This window comes from Athene cunicularia (assembly GCF_003259725.1).
Source record: "Athene cunicularia isolate RWA chromosome 1 unlocalized genomic scaffold, athCun1 chr1_part2, whole genome shotgun sequence".
Taxonomy (NCBI): domain Eukaryota; kingdom Metazoa; phylum Chordata; class Aves; order Strigiformes; family Strigidae; genus Athene; species Athene cunicularia.
The window spans coordinates 34,896,405-34,921,235 of record NW_020799092.1 but is presented as its reverse complement, the minus strand read 5'-3'; the positions used below and the strand labels follow the sequence as shown (position 1 = coordinate 34,921,235).

Genomic DNA, 24,831 nt, shown 5'->3' with positions numbered 1-24,831 from the left:
CTGAGAAAGCTGCTGCTTTTACTGATCTTACAGTTTTACCTAAGGATCAGAATATCCTCCCTATAAAAATCTGCGTATTTTCCCTACTATTGTATTATCTAGGTGTATCACAGCCTAATACTTGCCCTCTCAGCATGATGAATGGAGGTACTATTATTATTTTATGAACTGACAAAATTCACAGAAAGACTAGATGACTTTCAAATCACCAAGTCTGGTGAGAAATGAACTCTCCTTTTCAACTTTTAATCAGTAAACTAACAGCAGCCTTATCAGAGACAGCATTAATTCCAACCATCTTAATTGAAAGACGAAAAAAAATAAAGAAAAACACTTAAAAACTCACATTTGCCTAGTGACAGGCTTATATTTTAGTTTCTGAAAGTTTATTAGATACAAGGGCCATTTCATTTCTCCTTTTCAAGGAGAAAGGCCCTACCATTTCACCTAAAGACTGTCAAAACTCTGGCTCAGCCAAAGCTGCTCAGTCAGTAACAGCTACAGTTCTATGTCCACAAGCAAAAATCCCTGATACTACGGTCCATACTGGGCATATAGACTTTTAGGTCAGAGATCCATTTGTTAAGTAGATAGAATGAGATATTAAAACCATAATTAGTAGCTAGAGAAAGCAGGCAATGGTATCTTGTACTGCTTGAAGTCTTTTTATTCAGTTATTTGGATTTCTGTAACTTACATGTAGAAATTTAGGTTAACGAACAGAAGCAAAAACCTCCCTGGTAAATGTGGGTGGAAGGGCAGGAGGAAGATGATGATGAACAGATCTTACTAGCAAGAAAGAAGGTAAAAAGACATTTAAATACAAATGTTACCCGATTATTCAAGATGAAAGTGATCCTCGCACTTCGCAGTACTTAAGAAGCCTTCCTTCAGGGGGGATATTAATTCTGGTTTTAAGCTAGTTAACCTTTCTGACAAGCAGTGCTTAGCTTTTTCTTGGATTCAGATTCAACAAGCCATTCTTCATCCATGATCTCTTTTTTGTAAGTATTGTCTTTTAAATCAGATTACAGTTTCATCAGTCAAGAATGAGCTACCCAGAGACAAGCAGGAAAATGCATTCTGCTACAGGGCCATCAGAGCTGGTAACTTAAAATTCTCCCTCAATTGGAAGATATTAGGATCAAGTCTTGCTTTCTTCCAATTTTGTCAAACAGGCTTGGAGGAAAGAAAGGGAAAAAGGAGAACCAAAGCTAGGCAACATGGTTTAAATAATAACTTTCCATTTATATAGAAGTTCTACCATTTTAACTGGACTTCTTTAAATTCTTCTCTGCAGAAACATGATTAATGAAAGTCCCCTCTACATATAGTATTTCTTACCACTTTATCAGAGTTAAGGTGAGGAAGAGGGGAATTGCAGATTTTACTCCCCCAACCCCCACCCTGTCTATTTAGATTATGCAGATAACTGTTCCAAAGAGCTTACAGTTATTTAGTGCCCAGCACAAATAGGGTCATTTGCTTCTGATTTTCAGCCAGTCCTGTAAGAAATATAATTAACACATTATCTGTCTGTCAATCATACTATGGACATCTACACTTAAAGTCTTTTTCTGACATGCATCATTTGGGGACTGAAGAAAGGGCAATGCACCTGCAGCACTCTCCAGAAGAGGGACAGCAGGTGTCTATCACCTATTAGTACTTTAATGTGGAAGAGCTACGTTATTACTAATAGCTCTTGAAACACCTTCTTTGAGATTAAGAATAAGGCCAAATGCCAGGTGCTGCCCTTGGGCCACAACAACCCCTAGCAGTGCTACAGGCTTGGGGAGGAGTGGCTGGAGAGCTGCCAGTCAGACCTGGGGGTGTTGATTGACAGCCAGCTGAACAGGAGCCAGCAGTGTGCCCAGGGGGCCAAGAAGGCCAATGGCATCCTGGCTTGTGTCAGCAATAGCGTGGCCAGCAGGGACAGGGAAGGGATCTTACCCCTGGACTCAGCATTGGTGAGGCCGCCCCTCGATTCCCGTCTTCAGTTTTGGGCCCCTCACTCCAAAAAGGACATTGAATGACTCGAGTGTGTCCAGAGAAGGGCAACGAAGCTGGTGCAGGGTCTGGAGCACAGGTCGTACGGGGAGCGGCTGAGGGAACTGGGGGTGTTTAGTCTGGAGGAGGCTGAGGGGAGACCTCATCGCCCTCTACAGCTACCTGAGAGGAGGCTGCAGAGAGCTGGGGATAAGCCTCTTTACCTCTTGTCCTATCGCTTGTTACTTGGTTAATGACCTCAAGTTGTGCCATGGAAGGTTTAGACTAGATATTAGGAAGCATTTCTTTCCAGAACGGGTTGTTAGGCGTTGGAATGGGCTGCCCAGGGAGGTGGTGGAGTCTTCATCCCTGGAAGCGAGAGCAGAGTTGACATAGTGCTGAGGGATCTGGTGTAGTTGGGAACTGTCAGTGTTAGGTAAATGGTTGGACTGGATGATCTTCAAGGTCTTTTCCAACCTAGATGATTCTGTGAGATAATCTCCTTGTTATATACATGAGAGATACTGTAGAATGAGTTAAATGCTCATTTGGATACAGGGTTACTAAATAAATACATGGTATGATTAAGTTAAGAAAATGTGGAATGTTAAGAAAAGTTAAGAAAAGCTGGAATGAAATCCTCCTCTGCATATAGTTCTGCTCGTTGCTTTATCAGAGATAAGGTAGGATGGAAGGCATTTCATAGGGGTGTAGAAACTGTCATAGGCCACATTAAAAGATATTATCTATATATAGAGATAGATAAATAAAATTGTTAAGCAATAAGTCAGAAATAGCAAAGTGTCTAAAGAAAAGAGCACAAAACCATGAAGGCTATAGCTAAACCCTTCTTGAAGATATTCATGGTTAATGTCACACTAAACATTAATGGGGTAATGGAATGAAGCTAAGTGTAAAAGTTTCAAATGACTTGTCATTTTCTGACAAGGTGGTGTAGTTAGCTGTCAAATAATCTCACCAAACATATTTGGAAAAACTTAACTTTAGAAAACAAGAAAGAAAAACAAGAACACTAAAAAGCAAGGTAAAGAGAACTGTCATGTATTAAAGGTTTTCAAAAACAGTCTTACAAAACTTTCCTTTAATTGCCTGGTACACTGATTTATGAGTACTTTCATTATCTTCTTCCAATATGATGATACAATTGCCATATTTTGATCCACAGCGCAAGAAAATGAAGGAAGGTTTCTACAGAACCTTTAGTGTAAGGAATTACTGATTTCTAAAGACTAAAGTGAAGCAAACCCAAAATATATTATTTATTTAAAGAATGTGAGAGGCACAAATAAGGATCATTGCCTAGGACAGAGAACTTGGGGAGTAACAAAAGAAGCAGGTTCAACTAAGTATGTGATTCTCAGCCATATGCTTTAAGTAAATGATTATGCTCCTACAAATATCCCTCTGTTGATTTTAATAAAGTATATCCAATCTCAAAAAAAATCCCCCATCTTTCACTTTACTTTTATAATGCATTTCATAACATTCATATTATATCAAAACCCTAAGATAAAAAGAGGAAGTTTTAAATGAATCACAAAGTACTTCCTAGGCAAGTGATGTAGCTAGCTGTGAAATAGTCTCTCGAAACATACCAAGAGAAATTTAACTTTTAATTTGATTAAACACTGTTCTTTATGTTACACTGGAGCCCTCAAGCCAAGCCATATATTCTTATTTCTACTGCCACCTAGTGTATATTTTGATTGCCTTCATCTAAGAAAATAGAACGGAAATTATACTGAAAATTTTAAGATTTAACTAAATCAGTAGTAGCTTTCATGGTCAAGATATAATCTCAACACATCTTAATATGTGCAAACCTCAATGCTATGTTTTTAAAGGAAACTTATTTCTATCTTCTGTTTGCTTTAAAGAGGTGTCTAGTATATGAAAGATGAATTATATGCAAACACAGGAAATTCAGAAATACAACTGTCAACAAGTAGAATGCATTTCTTTTAGTATATTGCACTAAAACTGCATTAGTGATTAAACATACTATTTTCAAATATGTCCAAAAGCTCCTTATTTCAAAGGAAGGCTATAACTGGGATTTTTTTCTCATCTAAATTTAGACATACTGCTAGACACCTGTATTTGAGCTGGTCAGCCAAGATTACCTCTATGGTCAATGGAATAAGTAGGTGCCTTCAGAGAAAAAAGTCATTTGCTTACAGTTGCAAAATTTTCTGAACAATTGTAATGATTGTAAGCTCTAAATCTCTACTTGATTAAATATTCAAGAATCACAATGATCGGTGCAGTTAGAGTACAGGTGTAAAGATTTATAAGTCAAGAACATGAAATTCAACATTGCATTAAAATTCAGGCTACTGCTGGTCTGAAGAGAAGGAGATACAAGTAAGTAATTTCTTGTAAGATTTAATTATGCTTCAAAAAGTAGGCAGAGAAAAAGAAATAAACTAGAGAAGGTATCTTAACTATTGCTGGCTCTGTGTATATGAGTAAGAATAAGTTCTAAGAAAAGGTGAGAGTATGCTCAGGCTCCACATTTCTGTCACTATCCTGAAGGCAAAATACCAACAATTCTTAATGCCCTTGTGCAAGCTGTTTTGTTCAAAACAGCTCATCCAAGTGATGATGTGTGAAAACACTACAGCTGTCTCTGAACCCAACTGAATAAATCCCGAGCAAAGTTCTGGAATAGCAGGGACCTTGCCACACTGAGGCAAGGAGGAATAAGACAAGTAATAATTATTCAAAAGCAGTAAGAAACCTGGATAGGCATGAAACATTAGGAATTTAAAAAGCATGGACAGAATTATTTCCCTCTGGAGTTCTACATGGACACCTGTTGAACTTCTTGTGTTCTACCACTTTGAATGTTATCCTAAGGCAATCATTCCTATTATAGAGGTGACTAAACTTAACCAGCTAACTGTAACTCAGGGCACTGTATTATAACGCATCTCAAGTGTCTAGATGACATTGTAGTGGCTTGTAGCAAACCTTAAAAGGTATACTTTTAAATATCCCATATTTGAACTGTCTCCTCTGCCTGCCTGAAACTCCTGCATGTTACCAAGTCTCTTAAAATACTGTTACTTCAGTTTAATTAAGATAATCATCTTCCCAGAAAGCAGGTAGTTCTGAATTTTACCTGAGGTACAGATGAGATACTAGCTACTGTGTCATTACAATTGCTGTGCTGTACTGGAATAGATCACCCAGAGAGACTGGGGAATCTCCACCTCTCTTCAAGGCTCCCTAACTAGACACAGACATGGCTGACTCAATGTACCACTGGCAACAGGACCAGATGACCTCCAAAAGCTCCCTCTGACATGCCTGTGATTCAGTTCCTCCTTTTTCTCATATATTAGAAACATGATGAGCCACAAAAAGATGAGGGTGGTGTTGCAGTGGAACTGACTAGTGCTACAATTCTCTATATTGCCTGTTGTCTAGAAAGAGGTTGGGATGTTTAAATAAAAAAAAAAAAGTTTGTTTTAACTAAAAAGGGACAAAAATTTATTTTTTTGTTTTTACTTCTCCAGACTACAGCATAGTACAGTAGGACTAGAAATGCTGCTTTTTCTGTTACAGGAGGAAATATTTAAGAAGATGGAACACTGAAAAGTTTCAAGCATAGTTAGTGCCACTGAAGCGTGTTACTGCTGCTAGTAACCTGATACTAGTTTTGTCTGGATAAATTATGTCTCTGTTCAGATGGTGAGGTCCATTCTTCCTTGCCACAAAAGAAAACCCATAATTTTTGTTGAGACAGAGAGGGGGCAGTTAAAAAAAAAAAGACAAAGACATATGGATTAACAAAATTTGATAACTTCACTTTAACACTCTCTAAATTATTAAATCGTTACATTAATTCTGGAAATAAGATGCAAAAGAGATTCTAATCATTATTATGTTATTTAATTTAGAAATATAAAAATACAGTACATTAATTTTTGTTGAAACTATCAGACATGGTAATACCTCAAAGAATATCATGTTTATTTAAAAGCAAGATACTCTAATATGATGTTAGCAGAAAACTAAACACAGCAAAAGCTTATTCTTAAAATCCTGAAATCAGGATAGAAAATATACCACAAGAGCCCAAAACTTTGCTAAAACAAATTAAAAAGTCATAGAGCCCTCTTGCTACTATGGAGTACCTAATCCAGAAGCCTGTAACATGCTGCAAATGTTACAGCTATGAAGAAATGAAGGCATTAAGTGAAATCTGTCAAATAATTTATTGATATTCAACTATCAAATTTCCTTTATGTGCCCTTTCAGTATTGGTAATGACGTGCTTCCCAGCCTTAGTTTAACTCTAGCCTGAACTCAGTGTTTTTCCAGAGTTTCTCAGCTACCTGAGAGCAGGGACAATAAAAATAAAATTTAAAAAAAAAAAATCTGGAAAATTTCTTTAGAGAATATTCCTATCTTTGACAGGCATCCAAGCAGAATAGGTCTGGAAAAGAAAGCAACTGAACCCTGAAGCTATAAGCTACTGTGTTTATTAGCACATGTTATAACTGAGTGCAGTTTGAATGGGTCTTGAAGCAAACTGTTGATACAACAAGAGTGGTTTAAATCTGCTGGCAAATGTTGTGACTGAGTTTGTTCCAGCACTGACCACCTACACTGAAGGCTGCTACTAATAAACTTAACTTCATTCATTGACCTTACAATGCGTATGACAGTCTAGGACAGAAGTTTCTTTGTGAAGCTTGTCATACATGCAGTTGGCATGCTCTTGTTCTGATTGAAATGCTAAGCATCAGAAAGCTTCACATCCAACTTGACAACAGAAGCAGATACATGAGGATATTTAGTTAATAATTCTATTAGGGTTTCCCTCCTCCATCAAAATATTTTCAATCTTCATACTATTCGTTTTATATATTCGTATTGCATACATAAACACACAAAAAGCTCAATATCCTGAAACCTCAGTGTTTTAAAAGTATGAGCAGGAAACAAATGCCGTGGCAGCAGTATCTGCATTTTAAATGAACAAAACCAGGTAATGATTAATTTCTATAGTACATGACAGCAACCTGAAAGTTCCTAGATTTAATATCAGCTCTTGGACACTAGAGGTACCTGGAGAATATGAAAGAAGAGATAAAAGTATAGGTAATCACCATGCAGAAGCTCGCCAGATCTACCAACAACAGTCACAAATATATCCCAGGGGTTTAGCATAAACAGTAGTCTTGTCTAAGGCATAGTACTGGTTTCCTATTTAGCATAGCTTTCAGACAAACTGACAAACATAGGAATTTCCAAATACTGACACAGAATATTTGACATTTCACTTTGGTTCCCTGATTCCCAGTACTTCCAAGGGTTGCTGGTAGAAGATTTAACAGTGAAGTAACTGAAGAACTAAATTATCAGGAAAACAGACTACATAGTGACATAAACCATACTACTAGCCTAGAAAGGCTTTCTAAACTTTTAGGTAGCAAGATCTCACAATACCTAAAGGTCTTGGAAAGAGGGACAACTGGTGACAATCAAGTATTTGACTTTCAGTAATAATACTACCTTGTCCTGCAACAGGTGGTACAACACTTATCACCTAATGTTAGATTTTGAGTAGTCTCCTGAAGCTCACTGAAGATTGAGATATATTCTGCAACAGTTGCCACATTTCAGAAAGCAGACTATCACCTATGTTTTGTTTAAATCAAGTGTAGAGGACAGACTTACACAAGAAACATGAAAGGAATTCACCAGGATAAATCTGACAGCATCAACTAGTCTAGTAACCTTAAGGGGGATTCATAAATTATGGTTACTTCCAAAGTATTATACATAACAAAAAGTTCCCTGGTATACATAAAACTATAAATGCTAGACAGACAGCATTTACATAAGCTTCTGGTTTCCTTTATTAGTGTACTTATTGCACTCACCTCAACTGACTGAAGTTTTTCATCATGGAGATGAGGTGACCTCGGGTAAATATCAAGAAGATGAGGAGGACCATCAATATGTGTTCTTCTAATATGGTGTTTAAGAACTTCTTTATAATTAAATGAATCAAAGTTGGTTTTCCATAATAATACCTGTAAAAAGGCATTATATCAGCAACTACTTGAAGCCTATTCAGGGCCCAAAACATAACTATTCAGTGAAGTCTGTTATTACTAATAGATCACAACATCAGAATGAGACTGCTGTCATCACTTAGTCTGGTATCTACTACAACACAGGCCCTTCCCCAGAGTATCTTGTACTTCCAAGTCCAAACCAATCTATTAAAAAAAAAAAAAAAAAAAAAGGAGATCTCTAAAAGATGCCTCAATAATCATAAAACAAAGCAAACTTCTCTCCCATTGGACTGTAATAAGTTCTTTTTCTACCAAGTCAAGGAGTCATATACTATCAGATTTCTGTCCCCCATAAAGGCTTGCAGGTCAAATGAGAAAGTCTGAGCAGGTAAGAGAAACAAGAGGGTTCCACAGAACTCTAAAGCACCTGGTTCCAGTGTTTTAGCAACAGGAATCTGTTTTCTGAACCTCATCCAATTACATTCAAGGTAGAAACAATGTACAAGTCACATCATGGCCAAATGCAAAAGTAAGGTAGTAAAATGCAGAGGTAAAATAGCAGAAGGTAGTCTATCCAGCCTTACAAATACATCACAAACCCAAATCATAATGCACGATATTGCTCTCTCATGTCACAAAACAATTGTATTTGTAAGTTAATTAATTAAGTTTACCATAACTTTGAATTATTTTTGTCAGCTTTGTTACTTTAAGTGCTAAGGGAAAAATTAAAATAAAAAAGGAGGTTGATAACAACTAGAAGATGGCAGTTTCCAAAAGGCTAAGGCTGATTTTTATAGCTGCTCCCTAAATTAGAGGAAACAAAGATGGGACCATGATCTGATTTTAAATTACTTGCCTGTCCAGCCAAAAATATTTTTGACAACCATTAGAAGTATTTTTCAGAAATTATCAAACTACACGTAAGTAGCACAAATCATATATTTGTTCACAGAAATTCCAAGCAGACTAAATAATATTTTTAATATATTCCTAAGTAGCTGCATTGTTACAAGTTCAGTTCAGGTTCAACATCTTTCATGACTCAAGTGGAAGATCCTAATTGTGTGCTGGGAAACAGTGCACCAATAAAGATGGATCCTAACTCACTCAGACATTAGTAACAGTGAAAGTGGGATGCATGGATCTCAGTACAAACTACATAAACCTGCCTCAGAACCTGGCACTTGCAGGACAGTTAAGTGTTAGATTTGTTGACTCACAGCAGCTCACTGTGCTGTAAGAGGTAGGTCCTGCTTTCTCTTCCTCCTCAGCTGTGTAGTTCCACTACCTCCATCACCCCAATCCAGCATAAAGTTATTCACATTTTTTATGTAGCTTTCCCCATTTTTTAAGGCTAATTTTCTGCTCATTTAGCAATTTGAACTGTCTCAGCATCAAGTTTAAACAAGAGTTTAGGCAGGAGGCAGCAGAAGTAGGACCTTTCACCAATGGTGAACATTTGAGCTGCTCAAGCTCTATGTTTCATTTTGCTCTAAAGTGGAAGGCCATGCCGTTGCAGCTTCATCATTACAAGTAACAAAATTAGTAAAACCAGCACGGAAACATCCTTATATGCCTCAAGTATCTCAACTGCAATGCAAACAGTGTAAAAGTAACTATATGTCTATAGAGCAAGTAATCTGTGGTAAATTTACAGTAAATCAGCTGCCTCCAACTCCTGCTGTGGACAGACAGTATCTTTTGGATACTGCATGAGGGATAGAAGATATTTTTATGGCCAGCCTCTGTTCATCAGCTTGACATTGCCAATCTGCCAGCAGAACTCTTCAAATGAATACAGCCTACATTTACTGTAAAGTAACTTAATTCTATCACAGTGAGTTGAGAAGAGGTCCCACAGTTATTCTCCTGGCAGACATAGAAGGTGGCTGTGGACAAGTCAGCAAAAAAGGATGTTCATGGAGTACGTATGTGTATACAGCAACAGAAAACAGACACTGATGAATAAAGTTCTTATGCTTATTATAAAGAGATATACACAGGCAGCTATCACACAATGGTTAGCACTGCGCCTTTTAAAACTTACAACACAAAAGTCAAAGTTACAGCAAAATAATTAGCCCTCTTCCACTGGAATGTTCACAAGAGAAAAATGTCAACTGATAAAAACTTGCCTTTCTGTAAGGCAAATAAAACCAGGATTTCTTACTAGATGTAATACAACAACTTTTTAAATTCAACATTTACCTAAGAAAGCACTTCCTGATGAAACTGGATCTTCCCTCTTATGCATTCAGCATGAAACCACTATACCAAACTGCTGAGAAACACGATTCATCTTATAGATTTTGCACTATAATACCTACTCACTCCATGATCCCATTGCCACCAGCTCTACAGCATGGAGTCAGAGCAGAAACAGGGCATGGACATGACCACACAGAACATGCACATCATTCAGGGGCCCCAAATTCAAAGGAACCTTGCAATAAGACAGGCATTCCCAGGGTATGCTGGCATTTATTTGGGAGGCTGGGTTAGGCTTAATACTGTGGGTCCTTTGCATCATCAGATTCTCAGATGAATCTTCTGTCACATAACCTAGTTTAACACATGTACTTCACTTCCACAAGTTAAGTGTAATACACCAATCATCATAAAAGAAAGGACAAATAAAAAGTAAGGTCAACAAATCAGGATTACCTAGGAATCAAAATTTCATTTTGGAACTAAAAAATTCTAATTAAAAAAAACACTTGAGTACAGAAAGTAAAAGATTAGACTAAGGAACAAATAAATAAATATCTTTTCCCCATTCTTGGGCTTGATTTTTTTGCCTGTAACATTTTTGCTTTTCCAGTAGCTGCAAGCCTCGGCACTGCTTCTCATGTCTTGTAATAGAAAGCAATTTTATTTTCTTTGAGTGCTCTCAAGTCATTCTAGAAAGTGTGCTATCTGAAGCAACAAATAAAAAACAGAAGCAGACTGTATTCTTTCTAAAGATACTGAAGTTTTAAATTAAAAAGTACGTATTATTTTTCAAGACTGTCTTGTTACTAGCTGAAACATATTTCAAACTCCACAAAACAGAACAGAAACATGATTTATGGTGAATTCAAAAGATCTTAATTTCTACAGCATGGCTTTCTGTGTCTACATTGAGTTTTTAGTTTTTTATAACAGGAAACAATGAAAAAGAGAACTAATATTAAGGAACATTTCAGACTGTAAAACTCTTAAGTCTTGGGCTACACAAGTTCTTTCTTTATGGAGAATGTAAAAACCTGACAGAGTTGATTCCAAGCCTGACTATTTTTTGTAATTATGAGATTTATCACAGCAGATGAAGATTAAGTGTATGATTTGCTGTTTACATTTTTTTTGTTTTAAATGCTCAAACAACTCTTCCCTATATGAAATCCAGCACTTCATTGTTTCACCCATGTAAATTAGCAAAGCTAACACAAGATATTTTTCCTCAATTCTAGCCAAAGTTTTCCCAGTACAACTTAATTCTCACAGTTACAGAGTACTGACTTTAAAAGAAGTGAGAACAGAGCATGTAGGCATTAATACTAATTGCAACACAACTACTTTGTTGACAATGAATTGCAACATTTAAAATATTTCTCTTTAAAAGTCATTCATTTAGTTTAATATGTAAAACACAACTGGCTAGTATTGTGGTCTTCTCATTGTGACATCCAGTTGAAAGTAGTTAAGATCAAGCTTTTAAATGATGTATTTATTTTTCTCCTCAAATTTACCTTTAGGCTAAACAAAGTCTATATAGCACACTACTAGACAGAATGCATGACAGCATACTGTAATTAGCATGTTACTGCAACACACTATATTTAACTCTCCGCCGCTGTAACAAACATTAAGACATTTAATTTAAAGAGACAATACCACAAACCTGAGCATCTGCTCCACCTGAGGCAAATTTTTCACCACCTTTTGAAAAAGCCACAGAAAGTACAGGTCCCTGAAAGACAAAAAAAGGCACAGATTAAAATTACCCTATTACTGTAATCGTGGTATTTTAATGCAAAGAGAAAAACATTTATGCCATTATCTAATATAAACAGATTTTTCAGTTTTAATAAAATCAAGAACAATTTAACGGTAGAGAAACTTTTGCAAAACAACTTGAAGAGTCAATATTGCACATCTGTAATGCAACACTGCAATCAATACCAGGAAAATAGTGGTATTTTCCTTAGATTTTTATTTTAACTCTGCAATAAAAAAAATTTCAAATATATACCACATTACTTAAGACTATGTGTTTGAGTGATTCATTTTCACAAGTGGGGTTTGTTTTGCATTGAGAGGAAAGAGAGAAAATGTCCGCCATTCTTCACAAAAGTTACCTTCCATATGTTTCCCCCTCCTTAGAAAGCACTGTTTTTCAATAGACAAAAAGATTTGACAATCAAGGGAGTGAATTATTAATGAATTCAGAATATGATCTATTACTTAACATTAAGCATGCATAAAATACTGGCAGATTAACTGCATGGTCATAGGCAAAATTAAGGTCATGGTCATAGGCAACAATGTACATTAATACAACACTTTGCTGTCCAATAAAGTGTATCTTGCCACTCACAGATAAAAGACGCAATGGCATAAATGTTACTTTCCCTTCGAAAAGATACTGAATAATCTATTAAAATGTCTATTGAAATAGGATTATTGTGTATACCTTGTGTCCATGAAGAGTATAAAGAAGTCTTCCTTCTAAGAGGTCCAAAATCTTAAGGGTACCATCAGTAGAAGCAGTGATGAGATAGTTACCAGAAGGATGGAATGATACACAATTAACCCCTGCTCTGTGAACTAATTTACAGAAGATAATATTCAAAGACTGTAGATATCTACTAACAGGAAATGTACACTTAATTTCTTTGCTCTTTTCTACTTCCAAAAGAACAACCTATTTCAGTTAAAAGAAAAACAACCAAAGTGCCAGGACATAGTAGACTCTACAAAGTAATTTTTAGCACAGAACTAAGCAAATAAGAGAAGCATTGCAAAGGAATAATCAGGATTCAGACTGTATTTTTAGGGTTGCTAGACTACAAAAAATTACTTACAAAATGCCAATATGACCTATTTGTCCACCTTCCCCATCAAGGAATGAAATCATATAATCTAAACAAATTACATTTTGTTGCAAAGAGCTCAATTCTAAAGAAAATATAACAAACTAAATTATTTTTACTTTTGTAATGCTGCAGTAGCTTGTTCATTCGAATATCCCAGAGCTTCACCGTATGATTGGAACCTGCAGAAGCTATACATGTACCACTTGGGTTGAAATCCACAAAATTTGCAAATCTAAATATAACAAATGAAAATAGATTGATTACGTGTTGCCACAGAAATATTTGTGAGTGTGTGTGTGTATATATATGTGTGTGTGTGTGTGTATAAAAACCACCACAGAACTAACATTTAGTTGCTACAAACTTGTGTGGACTCCACATGTATGGAAACTCAAATAAGGTATTTCAAGCAACTGAAATAAACAGAAGAAAACAAGATGTGTATGATAAATCAGACTGTACAATCTGGCTTTTGCTAAAAAGATAGTATAATTGTCCTGACTCAAACCTTCACAGTTTGTGTTGGAGTACAAAGTTCCTCGAAGAAAGTGCTACAAAGAGTTTGAAAACAGCAAGTAAAATAACTTTGTCTAAGAACAGAATATCTAGCTATCACAACCTTTTAGCTTGGAAAAAGGAAAGAGAAGGCAGCCATGAAATTAACAAAGGACGTATCCAAGATTAATATTCCATTGCACTTGTTAATTAAAACCCTCATCTCAATATGTTTAAGAAAACTGCAGATAAGTAAAAGCAAGTGTTTTCTAAACCTAAATGAGGCAGGTCACTGAAGCTAACAGAATACTGTTTTAACGAGTGAAGAACTCAAACTTCTATTCTTGAAGCATCCATTATCAAAATGGAGGAAAAACACGGAAACATTCAAAAATCCAAGAACAATCTGACTTCCCTCTGGCCTGTTCCTTGACTGTTAGAAAACAGATGGGTAAATGCAGTCAGTTAACTTCTTTTGAAAAACATGAAATTAATTATTTTAGTTCACATGGGTGGTAGAAGTTTGATCTATTTTCAGATATAAAATATATAGACGTGAATACCACAAAACATTAATCTCAAATTACACATTTATAGTTCTCCTTTTTTCTAGAAACACTTACCCTCCATAGTCTAAGAAGTTATCAATACAAGTTTTATTTCTTGTATCCCAGATCTTAACAGATTTATCCTCACTGCAAGATGCTATTAGTCTTCCATCAGGTGAAAATCTGGAACATGCAAGTGTACACATTGCTAAACAATTGATACTACCTAAATTAGCATTAGAGACATAAGTAACAAAACATCAAAACCAAGAAAGCCTGTTTGAAATTAAATTGTATAACATTCAGAGGACACTTGAATTTCTCATATTTCTCATAGAGTAAAAAATATTGAAAAGCTTCTCACCTCGCTCCTCTCCCCTCCATTTCACAATCAGCTACAATTAAAAACACAGCAACAACAAGAGAAGAGGGAGGGAGGGAAGGTAACAGCAGCCTAAGGTTGTCACTTCAGATGCCAAAGATATTATTATAGAAAACTATAGGCAAAAAGACAAAGAGGACACAGTAGAACCTTGTGTTCAATTTTAACCTACATATACATTCTCCTGTGAGTTCTCTCTAGACTTAGAGACTGTCAGCAAAACATTCATGATTATTCCTAGACTAGCAGACTTTTTTTTTTTTAAACAGAAAAATTGATTTCTCTGTAATTTCACCAATCATTACTATTTTTCATACTGAGCAACTGCACAGGGACATTAGAACACTGTTCAACTGTTCAAGAACTTTCATATATGATTTATTTTATAACAATCAGATACTTTGGAACTTTGTAGGGCTCTGCACTTCACCAGTGTTAATTTTTTTTTCTCAAGAGGTTTAAATCAGGCCTCAACTGCAGATTTTCCATTAATATGGAGGAAAAAAAAAAAAAACAGCAAAAGAACAATCTTTTCTTGTCTTTGAGGAGCTGCCCTGCCTTTAAATAGAGTGCAAATCTTAACTTGCAGTACAAAGGCTATTTCTTCTACCTTTTCCAGTGATGTAAGCTTAACTCATTTTGACTCACAACCATTCCTTTTATGCCACTACTGTTGAAGAATAGTTGATAAAACCCCTACTGTGAGTAATAAATCCTGAAACAAGTGAATGCTGAGAAATAAGTTCATACAGCACAAAAACATGCCAGACTGGGGAAAGCCGGAATACTGACTGAAAATAAATACAGAAGGTCCTATTTGTCCTTTAAAGTGAAAGAATTAACACTCAACAACAGATTTAATACGTACACATATTACACAGAGCAAGCTTTCAGACTTCAAATAGGAAATTATAAGATGTGTGTGCATAAGATTGATTTATTAAAATTTCATTATTAGTGATAGATCGTCATTTATCATTCACAAATTTTTCATCTCTTAGTTCTGCCCTGAGAAATAAACTCCCTTTTTTAGGAGTTCTGCTTCTTTACAAAGAGAATAAAAACAATGCTTACTTGGCACAGCGAACCCAATGAGTGTGTTGGAATAGGGAAAACAAAAGGCACTGATGGCGAACACTCCATATTTTTATTGATTTATCATTGGATGCTGAAACTAGAAAGTGGCCATCATGTGAGAAACTCACACTACGAACAGATGCTGTATGACCTTTCAGTACTGATGATTCTCCATGACTGGAGGAAGGGAAAAAAAAAAAAAACCAAACATAAAACCACCAGATCACAATTATATTAAACAGAGAGTTTAAAATCCCATAAAACTCAAAGCTATTCAAACATATTTGGAATCTTATACAATGAAAAGGCAACTTATACAGGCTAAATCTTAGTGTTGCCAATATTTTTTACTTTATTTGAATATTGATTATTAGACTACTTTGAAGTAGTTGTATTTAGTATGACCAATTTTAGAGAACAGTGCAATTAACTAGCAACATTAGCCTCCATACAGTATTTGAAAAAGAATTTATTATATTTTGATAGTAACCTACAAAACGCTTAAAAGTAACACCAGTTTTTCTAAGATCATTCTTAATAGCTCTCATAATCACTACTTCTTAAAAAGAGTCTAAAAAGACAAGTCAAAAATATTTTTTCCACAAATGCTATGTTTCCTTCATCACTTGTCTCCCCAAAATGAAGTGCAGCCATGCAATCCTTACTAAAAGAAATACATTCTTTAAGCCAGAGAAATACTACCAAGAATAGTCCTACACACATGAAATTATGACCTGTGAATTGCTATATTTTTCTTTTGAAACTACAGAATATTCAGTAAAGAACAAAATGAGACAGTAAAGAACCATGTTGCTTGTGATCCCCAAACTCAAAGCCCAGGAATGTGGGAGGGAAATAGAAACTCTTCTTGGGTAAAGACTCCAGTATTCACATTGCACATCAATGAAACACATAGTCAGCATTGTCCAGTTACACTCACATGCAGGGAATCCATAGTCTGACAGTACGATCTTGAGAAGCTGAAGCAAGTAGCTGCCCATCTGGTGAGAACTGTACGCTGGTCACTGCTTCTGCATGGCCTACAAATCTGTAAGCTCTGCACTGTGTCTTCAGCTTCCACACCATAAGAAACCTATCCAAAGAGGAGGTAGCTGGCAAGAAATAAACAATATTAGGAGTCCATTCACTATCATTAGAAAAATCAGAGCTAATGACTATGAAATTGGATTCACCAGTGAACTTACTGGGTATTAGGGAAAAGGGAGCAGTTACTGGGTTTTAACGGGATACTTGGCCTGAGCAGAAGTCTGACAGACAGCAATGCCAACACCAGGCTTTTGGAAGGACATCGGAAGACTGGGAGGACTAAAGGATAATTCTTCACAGGTATTTAAGTACCAATTTTTTTAATACTAACATTTGGCTAGTTCAAAACACAATGTGAAGTTTTCAGTCTGGTAATTAAAAAAGTATGAACTTTTTTTTTGCAGTCACTTTACAGGTGGCTCACACTATCTACATTTGAGAAGGCAGACAACTTTTACCAGAGCTTGATCATTTCCAGGAAACTACAAGCAGCAAAAGCAATGAGCAGCTGAATTAAACTGACAAGTGTGATATTTCTACACCTCTATTATCTTCATTTCTGCTAAATGCTAGCATGCAGGACATAAATAAAACCAAGGGATTCACACTCCAACCCCTCAGTTATAAAATTCCTATCACTAGTACAGAAAGGGAAGGAGAGGAGGAACCTCCTGGAAGTTGAGGAGGATATGAAAAGGATGGCTCTTCCCTTCCCAACCTCTTTCAAGCACCAACATAGCACAAAGTAATGGAGTCCATTTATTAGCATGTGTGTCAAGGCAAGCCTTGAACAAAACATTATATATTAAATTCTCCTTAGAGATTCGATACAGAGATATTATTTCACTCCCAAAAGACTGGCTTCTGGTAAAAGATGTGGGACCAGGCTATCCCTACATCCATATCAATAGGCCAAAATTTGGCACAGAAGTACAGGATATTTTCCCCCCCTTTAACTTTTCAGAACTCTATTTTACAGCAGGCTCTTTCTAATAGTACACAAATTCTTTATTTTTTCCCCATTTGATTCAGAAAAATGTGACCTAGAGCAGCATAAGACAGAAAGGAAAAACTGAAATGTAAGCTAAAATAGAATCTGAAAGCATCATATTGGATATGTGGAACAAACAAGATCGATGGTTTCTAGAAGAAATAATGCACAAAATAGCAAATACCTGTGGTACCTTATGAAGTGCACAAAGGCCATGTAGTACCAGTGGTCTTTGCTTTCAGTTCTAAAAACTGAAGGAAGCATATTAACAGATGACACTTCATAAAGTCAAAGCCTGGTTTCTTATAACTTGCTCTCTCACAGATGGATTATCCCAAGGTCAATGAGACACAAGCAGGGATCTGAAGTTCTCTGTTCCCTGGGACATCCACAAGAATATTCCTTATTCTCCCTGTTCCCTACGCTCACACAGCATCCTCTCTCCATCCTTAGGTAGGATTCTCTCGAAGCCACATACATGCTCATTACCACGACATTCAAAGGCTATTATTATCTCTGATACTGCAGTTCCAGCCCAGCTGACACCACCACAGGGGTGAAGGAGGGAGGTTGTTCAGGACCTGCACAGGAAAGGGTAAGTAACATAGGCTGATGTGACTCTTATCTGACCAGCACAGGAGAGGCAAAAACCCAAAGAAACTCTAAGCCAAAAGCCTGAATCTATATTCAACTTTGGCCCCTATCCTTCCAAGGAAGCCAGGTCTCTTTACCATTAACAAGACTAGCCAAGTTAAGCTATTCCCAGTTCAGACAGGCTGCATTTGGCACATATGTCCAATGCCTATGCATTTTGATGCAACAGTAAACATCTTACCTTAGGTAACCAGAGGCACTAAATACAAGAGTCTATAGGGTAACAATGTTGACAGTAATCATTTCCATTATCAATACTAATCTTAAAAACAGTTTTATACATGAAAAATATACTTTACTATTATCAAATAAACTTCTCTAATTCTTTTCTTATTCCATTTTAAGGGATTTTGCCTACTTCATAACAACCCTTCTCCAATTTACACAAGCACAGGATCTTAAGGGTTGCTTCTTAATCCTTTATGCATTTTTCTCCCCTCAAGTTCATATTGTCCATGCATTTAAGTGTTCAAAAGGAGGGGAGCAAGAACCTTCCAGGACAGATTACACATGAGGTCCTACAGAAACACAGACCAGACCCAGCTGATGTGTTCTGTCAGCACTTGCTAAGTATGCCAGTGCCCTACAGTCTGACTTTCAATTACCAGACCACCAGCCCACAACAGATCTCCAAGGCTAAATTTAAAGTATTGAAACTGAAACAAAAGAAACACAAAGAGTAGAAAAGAAAATTTTAGGATGGGCTGTACCACAAACAGGTATGTTGCCCATATATCCTAGAAGACACAACATAACCAGAACCACGTTTAGAGGTGAAAGACAAAATTTGTCCTTGATGTAGTAATGACAATATTTGGTCAATTGAAAAATATAACTAGAAGAAAATGAAAATTCCCACTGAGCTGACTTCAATATGCAACTTAGTCCAGTTTACAGCCTCAGTGCTTTTTTTTCCGTACACGCCCAAGTATAGTTGACACATCTCTAGGTAATTTGCTTTTCTGGTGATGAGTCATAACAGAATTGAACACGAAAGAATTAAGACTTGGCCTTAAGCAAAGGCCAGGTTTACACACTGCTTTACTGCAGTCCTCTAAACAAATACCTGGGCTTCACATTCGCCACAAATTTTTTCATGGTATTTGAGATGAAATCAAATTCAATTTATAAGTTGTGAATATTGATGGTATACATTTTCATATATACACATATATATATGATGACAGAAGCTGCCGCAATATGGAATTACCATTAAACTCTATTTCCCAGAATACCACAGTAGCAACTGCCAGTTGTGTAAAAAAATCAGAAGAGATATACTCTGCCAGGCTTTAACAGCTACATGTACCCCCCGGGCACCCTTTCTTTCCCCCATATACTGAAGCACTTCCAACATAATTATCTCAGGCAGTGCAAGAATTACAGGCCAGATGGAGTACAGGGCTGTGCGTGTGATGCGTGTGTAAATACTCAACCATCATCACCACGAAAAAACCCACACACTTTACAGGAACCTTACAAATCTCAGTGTGATAAAGTGCAACGTCACTAAACAAACACATTTACCAGTGATTTGCAAGATTTCCTGCTTGCAGGAAAACAGTTATTAAATGAACCTCTGTAAAGCGAACCAATCTGAAATTCTAAGTGCAGTGGATAAGTTGCAGTGAACTTTTAATAACTTGCAAAAGTTCAAGTTCATAGCAGTTTTTAGTGAATGTCACATGTACTTACACAAGTGGAAAAGAACTGAAGAGGTCAACACACTAGCCAACATTTTTAATTCTGGATTTTATTTGTTCAAAAGAAATCCCATAGCCCTTCTACATTTATTCAGTGCCAAGCTTACATTCAATTTGTTTTAAGTCACTTAAAATCAGTAGTTTAAAATATACACAAGTGTTCCCCAAATTTTCAAAGTCTAACAGCATAGAAAATCTTTCAGATTCAGATTTTCTACAAATCTGTACACACTGAAAAACATCTGGATTAGAGTGTTTCTGTAGAACTGCTGCAACTCAGTTCAAAAGTAGTAGAACTTGAAATTGCAAGGGTGGGTTTTTTTTCTTTCTTTCTCTCTCTTCCTCTAGTTCCTCTATCACCCCCAACCTTTTTTATTCCCATTAGGAATATTTTTTTAATTACTTATTTATAGGGCCAGGTTATTTACTTATGCTTTTTTTTTTTTTTTCTTTTAGTTTTTAAGTAACCATGAAAATAGAATAGGAGGTGGTAGGGAGAAGGAGGAAGGGTTCAGATCCATATAGAAAGAGTAACTTTCCAAACTTTAAGAAGCAGGTTCACTTAGACTTATTGCTTAAATAGGTAAGGAACACTTTGGATGTCAGTTTTAATATGAAGGTAGTTCTTTATATGAAATGTAGTTTTTGCCAAGTCCTAAAAAATTAATTGTATAAAAGTTGCATAGTCTATATTCACACCATTTAATTAATTACTTTCATCTGAGGAAACATGCATTGCACATACAACTTATGCTCTGTCATGTAGGAGAGAACCCAGGCCTTTTTCCTGTCAGTTCTATTGAATGTAACAGTCTAGAGCAGTTTTTCACAAAAGCACATACTTTATATAATTTATTGCCCCGGTACATAATGACTGGCTGCCTTTTAAAATTTGATAAATGGTTCATAACTTGAAGGTCCACAAAAGAATTTATTGCTGCAGAGTATAATGGAATTTCTCAGGACTGTCTCCCTTATATAGTAAAAAAGTTCCCTTTTTCCAAAACCAAAAAAAAATCAGCTTAAGGGAAAAAAAATAGCAAATAACCTCCTAAAAATAAGTCAAAGACTTAAAACAACCCATGCCACACAGTAGCAAGCATTTTTAGCATGATTCAACTCTACATTCCCAGTTCCAAATTTGCTTATGTTCCCCTTCTATCTTAGACTGCTTCCACCCAAACCTCTCAAATCTTTAAAATCACTTTCAAGAATATTTCTTAAGTTACTCTTGCTTTTTTTTTTTTTTCAAATCTTCATTTATTTCGTGTTTCTCTTGCTCCCTTTTAACCCTTCAACCTACTAACGCCTGCAGCAAATGCCCAGCTACTACATTCCTCAAGTATCCAGATTCTTATTGCTCACTAGCTCAAGCTCCTACCTGCCAGCCCCATGTCAAGAATTACTACACTGTGGCTACTGAAAACATTCGTCACTTCAGTGAAAGTAATCAAAGAAATCTGGAATGCCTGAAACATTAAGTGTTCAATTTAAATCATACAAAGCTACAAGATTTTTTTTTTTCAAGTACACAATGTATCTATCACATCTACTGCCTATAATCACACCCAAAATGGATTAGTGACAATTCAAGAATCAATGTTCTTCAAAACTCAGCAAAACAGGATATAGAAAACATCCTAAATAAATTGTTCTGTGAAACACCTAACCAAAAATCTTGGTTTCGTCCAAGCTGCCCTTTGCCTTTTCAACTCTCCTCACTTCAGGAACGCCAACTTTCCAACCTTAGGTCTCCATGGTACTACTGTCACTAGAAAAATGTATGCTACATTATTTCAAAACTCTATCTAGGGCTGATGCATGCCAGCTGGTGCCAAACACATAACTCAAAATAAAACAGCCCAAGTTTTCCTCTGCATCTCCTTCCTCTAACCCACTGACGGACAGGAAATAAAAAAGGATACACTGTATGGTATATAACCTCAGTTATGTGTCTCTGGGATGCCAGGCTTACGGTGGAAAAGCTTACACAGAGGTAACGTAAATATTAAAGATATAGCTAAGAAACAGCAGTAGCCAATACAATGTTTGCTTTCTTTCCTTCTCCATTACCCTTAAACAGAGTTCTCATAAGGCAACTATTTCTTCCCATTTGTGGTATGGCCAGCACATCCCTGGTTCCACTGCTACGGCACTCCAAACACATGAGAACTCCTGACTTGCCGTCATGAGTTAAGTTTTCCAGAATAGGCACAAGACTGCAAAGCAGTGCCAAAGCCCATCTACTAGAAAAACTTCCATTTCTTCAAAGTAGTACAGCTAGTTGCCACCCTGGAACCCTTAATAGCCTGTAAATTCCCAGAAAACTGCAAAATATTACAAGGCTTAAGCCTCAACTTTGCACATCGATGCTGATTCAATCACATGCTACTGTAGCATCATTTAGGGTGTTAAGATACATATCTTAAAATGTAACTGCAACACAGGTCAGTTAATTCCACTGCAAGAACCTTAACTTTTACTTTGGTAAGTAAAGATTTTTTACTGTCATGTAACACTATCTTGCAGGTTTAATGTGTAGATTTTTTTTTTAAAGAAAAAAAAGTCCCTCCTCAGTCCACTCAAAAGCCTTTGATTAACCATAATCAAGATAGACCAAAGTAAGAAAATAACAGATCAAAGTTTTAAAAAAATAAAAGGCATTAGATCTGTATTCAATGTTTTAGAAATTAAATCCAAGTATTTACTTTTGCTTTCCATACAGTTCACCACAGCGATATAGTTTTTACACCACTAGGAATGCATCTGAAGACATTCCAAGGTATACAACTAAACATCACTATCTGCTCACGCATATAAATCCTTGGATATCAGAGTCCATTTGAATTGTACTACCAGCAGTGATTATTTCTCAAATTTCCAAATCTGATTTTTATCTGCAGCATTACAAGCTCCCATTTGCACATCAGCACGCCCCTCAGTTGTACGATAAGCAGTAAGGCACTTTCCCGAATGAGGATGATAAATAGTCCCATCTTCTTTGAAATGCCATATAATAATTTCTGGGATAGGAGATCCATCTTTTGGGCAGCTCCTCATACCTATAAAGTCTTCATGCTCGGGGACTTCAGCACATAGCTCAGTTACAGAGTTAAATCTAATCTCCTTATTTGATGTGTATTCAAAAAATTGATTGCCTCCCTGGCCATGACACCCGAAAAGAGAAAGGTGAGCCCCAGTAGGATTATGTTCTGGTAAGACGTAGTCAAGGCATTCGGAAGCTATTCCTGCGCTGCGGATAGCACCATGCCAGCCGGGACGATCTTCTGGTACATGCAACTCAGCAAATATGTTCTTTAAATACCAGGTAAAACTCTTGCATTTTAAACGCTCTCTTAGTATCTTTCTCTCAGAAATATCTCCATAGTTTTCTTTTTTTGCTGAAGGATTTCTGTTGTAAAAGTGCTCTTTGTACTCATCCATCCATACCTCTGCAGCACGTGCCGTGTTCTGAAGGAAATTCGGTCTAGCGTAGGGCGCACGCTTTGGAAACACATGGCCTACATGGGAGCATGGATGAATTTCCAACATGCCTCCACACTGCCAAACCCTAAATGATAATTCTAAGTTCTCCCCTCCCCAAACATCCATTCCTGTATCGTAGGTACCCAGGTACTCAAAATACTTCTTGCTGACAGCAAACAAGCCACCAGCCATAGTTGGGGATCTGATTGGGTCAGTTTCTGATTTGCGCCTGAGGCGTTCATGTTTAGGCACTGAGTGCCACTGGAACGTCAGACGCCAGTCAAACCCCCCGATCATGGGCTCTGCCGTCTGCATGTAGTATTCAAATGTTTTCCAGTCAATGGTGTCAATGACAGGACAAATAATAACAGTCTCATTCTCAGCAATCCTCTCAAGCAGTGGTTCCAGCCAACCAGATACACATTCACAGTGACAGTCTAGAAACGTGAGGACATCACCAGTAGCAAAGGTAGCACCAATCAAGCGTGCACGAACCAATCCTTCTCGTTTGTTGGTTCTTATCAAACGAACTCTTTTCAGACCGCTTATGTATTTTTCAAGTTCAGTCTTCAAATACACTTTATCACTCAAGTCATCCACCAGTATAATTTCTTTGAGAAGCACTGAAGGTGATGTTTCAAGAACACTATGTATTGTCCGCAGCAACGTTGACCAGGCTTCATTGTAAAAAGCAATTATAACAGATGTTGTGGGCAGTCTTCTGTAGTCATAAGATTTAGTTTTACAGCCACTCAGTCGATTATCTTCAATGTGCCGGTGAAGAGAGATTTTATCACTCAAATAAATATTAATTGCATACTTCTCAATCAGCTCTTCTTCCTGTTTCTTTTCCTCGGGACTCAGCTGCAGGCGAGAGGGCTTACCCCATTCTCCAGGGGCATAGGGATCAGGCGGGGATTTGTCATAAACTGGACGAGCCAAATCCACAGCCTCTTCTGCTCTGTCAGAAAAGCGCCTCTCCCACTTCCCTTTGGTGATGCTCTCCCCGGCCAGGGAGGCACCGAAGGAAGAAACCGACAGCTCGACCACAAAGTAAGCGATCATCAAGAAGCCGAGAAATAGGCAGCTCTTGCGGACCCACGTCCATCTTCTCGCCAGACGGATCCTCATCGTAGGCGATTAAGAGCAGCCCCTAGCAGAGCAGAGCTCCGGGCGCTCCCCAGGACGGAGGGGGCTGCGGGCCCTCCCAGCTTCGGGCTGGGGCCGCCGGCCGCGGTGACCGCCAGTCCCCCCGCAGCGGGCCCAGAGGTTTCCGGGGGACCGCGGGGGAAGCGGGGCAGCAGAGACGGCACGGAGCAGCCCCC

General features: G+C 37.2%; 2 protein-coding genes across 7 annotated transcripts in view; both read right to left on the bottom strand.

Annotated features, from left to right (window-relative positions):
* Window positions 1-16,756, bottom strand: part of POC1B (POC1 centriolar protein B) — a 63,587-nt gene extending 46,831 nt beyond the window's left edge. For 5 of the 6 annotated variants that reach the window (XR_003400351.1, XR_003400353.1, XR_003400355.1 and 2 more), the window contains exons 1-7: window positions 16,566-16,732; window positions 15,623-15,802; window positions 14,242-14,349; window positions 13,240-13,355; window positions 12,721-12,854; window positions 11,929-11,997; window positions 7,908-8,060 (exon numbers count right to left, since the gene is read on the bottom strand). Coding sequence is in view for 1 of the 6 variants with exons in the window: in XM_026867825.1 (XP_026723626.1) it covers window positions 7,908-8,060; window positions 11,929-11,997; window positions 12,721-12,854; window positions 13,240-13,355; window positions 14,242-14,349; window positions 15,623-15,802; window positions 16,566-16,711 (906 nt within the window). In the remaining 5 variants the exon portion in view is untranslated. Of the gene's footprint in view, window positions 1-7,907; window positions 8,061-11,928; window positions 11,998-12,720; window positions 12,855-13,239; window positions 13,356-14,241; window positions 14,350-15,622; window positions 15,803-16,565 lie in introns of all 6 variants that reach the window. The other variant, XM_026867825.1, reaches the window with a different exon arrangement.
* A 625-nt stretch (window positions 16,757-17,381) lies between these two features.
* On the bottom strand, window positions 17,382-24,825 carry GALNT4 (polypeptide N-acetylgalactosaminyltransferase 4). Its single transcript, XM_026868501.1, has 2 exons — window positions 21,758-24,825; window positions 17,382-17,392 (listed from the first exon to the last, which is right to left on the bottom strand). Exon 1 carries the CDS (start codon window positions 24,635-24,637, stop codon window positions 22,886-22,888), a length of 1,752 nt encoding a protein of 583 aa, XP_026724302.1. The 5' UTR covers window positions 24,638-24,825; the 3' UTR covers window positions 17,382-17,392; window positions 21,758-22,885.
* Between the last annotated feature and the right edge of the window lie 6 nt (window positions 24,826-24,831).

Bases quoted from the DNA above. Each gene is read 5' to 3' on its own strand.
- GALNT4 (XM_026868501.1), bottom strand. From the start codon at position 24,637: ATGAGGATCCGTCTGGCGAGAAGATGGACGTGGGTCCGCAAGAGCTGC.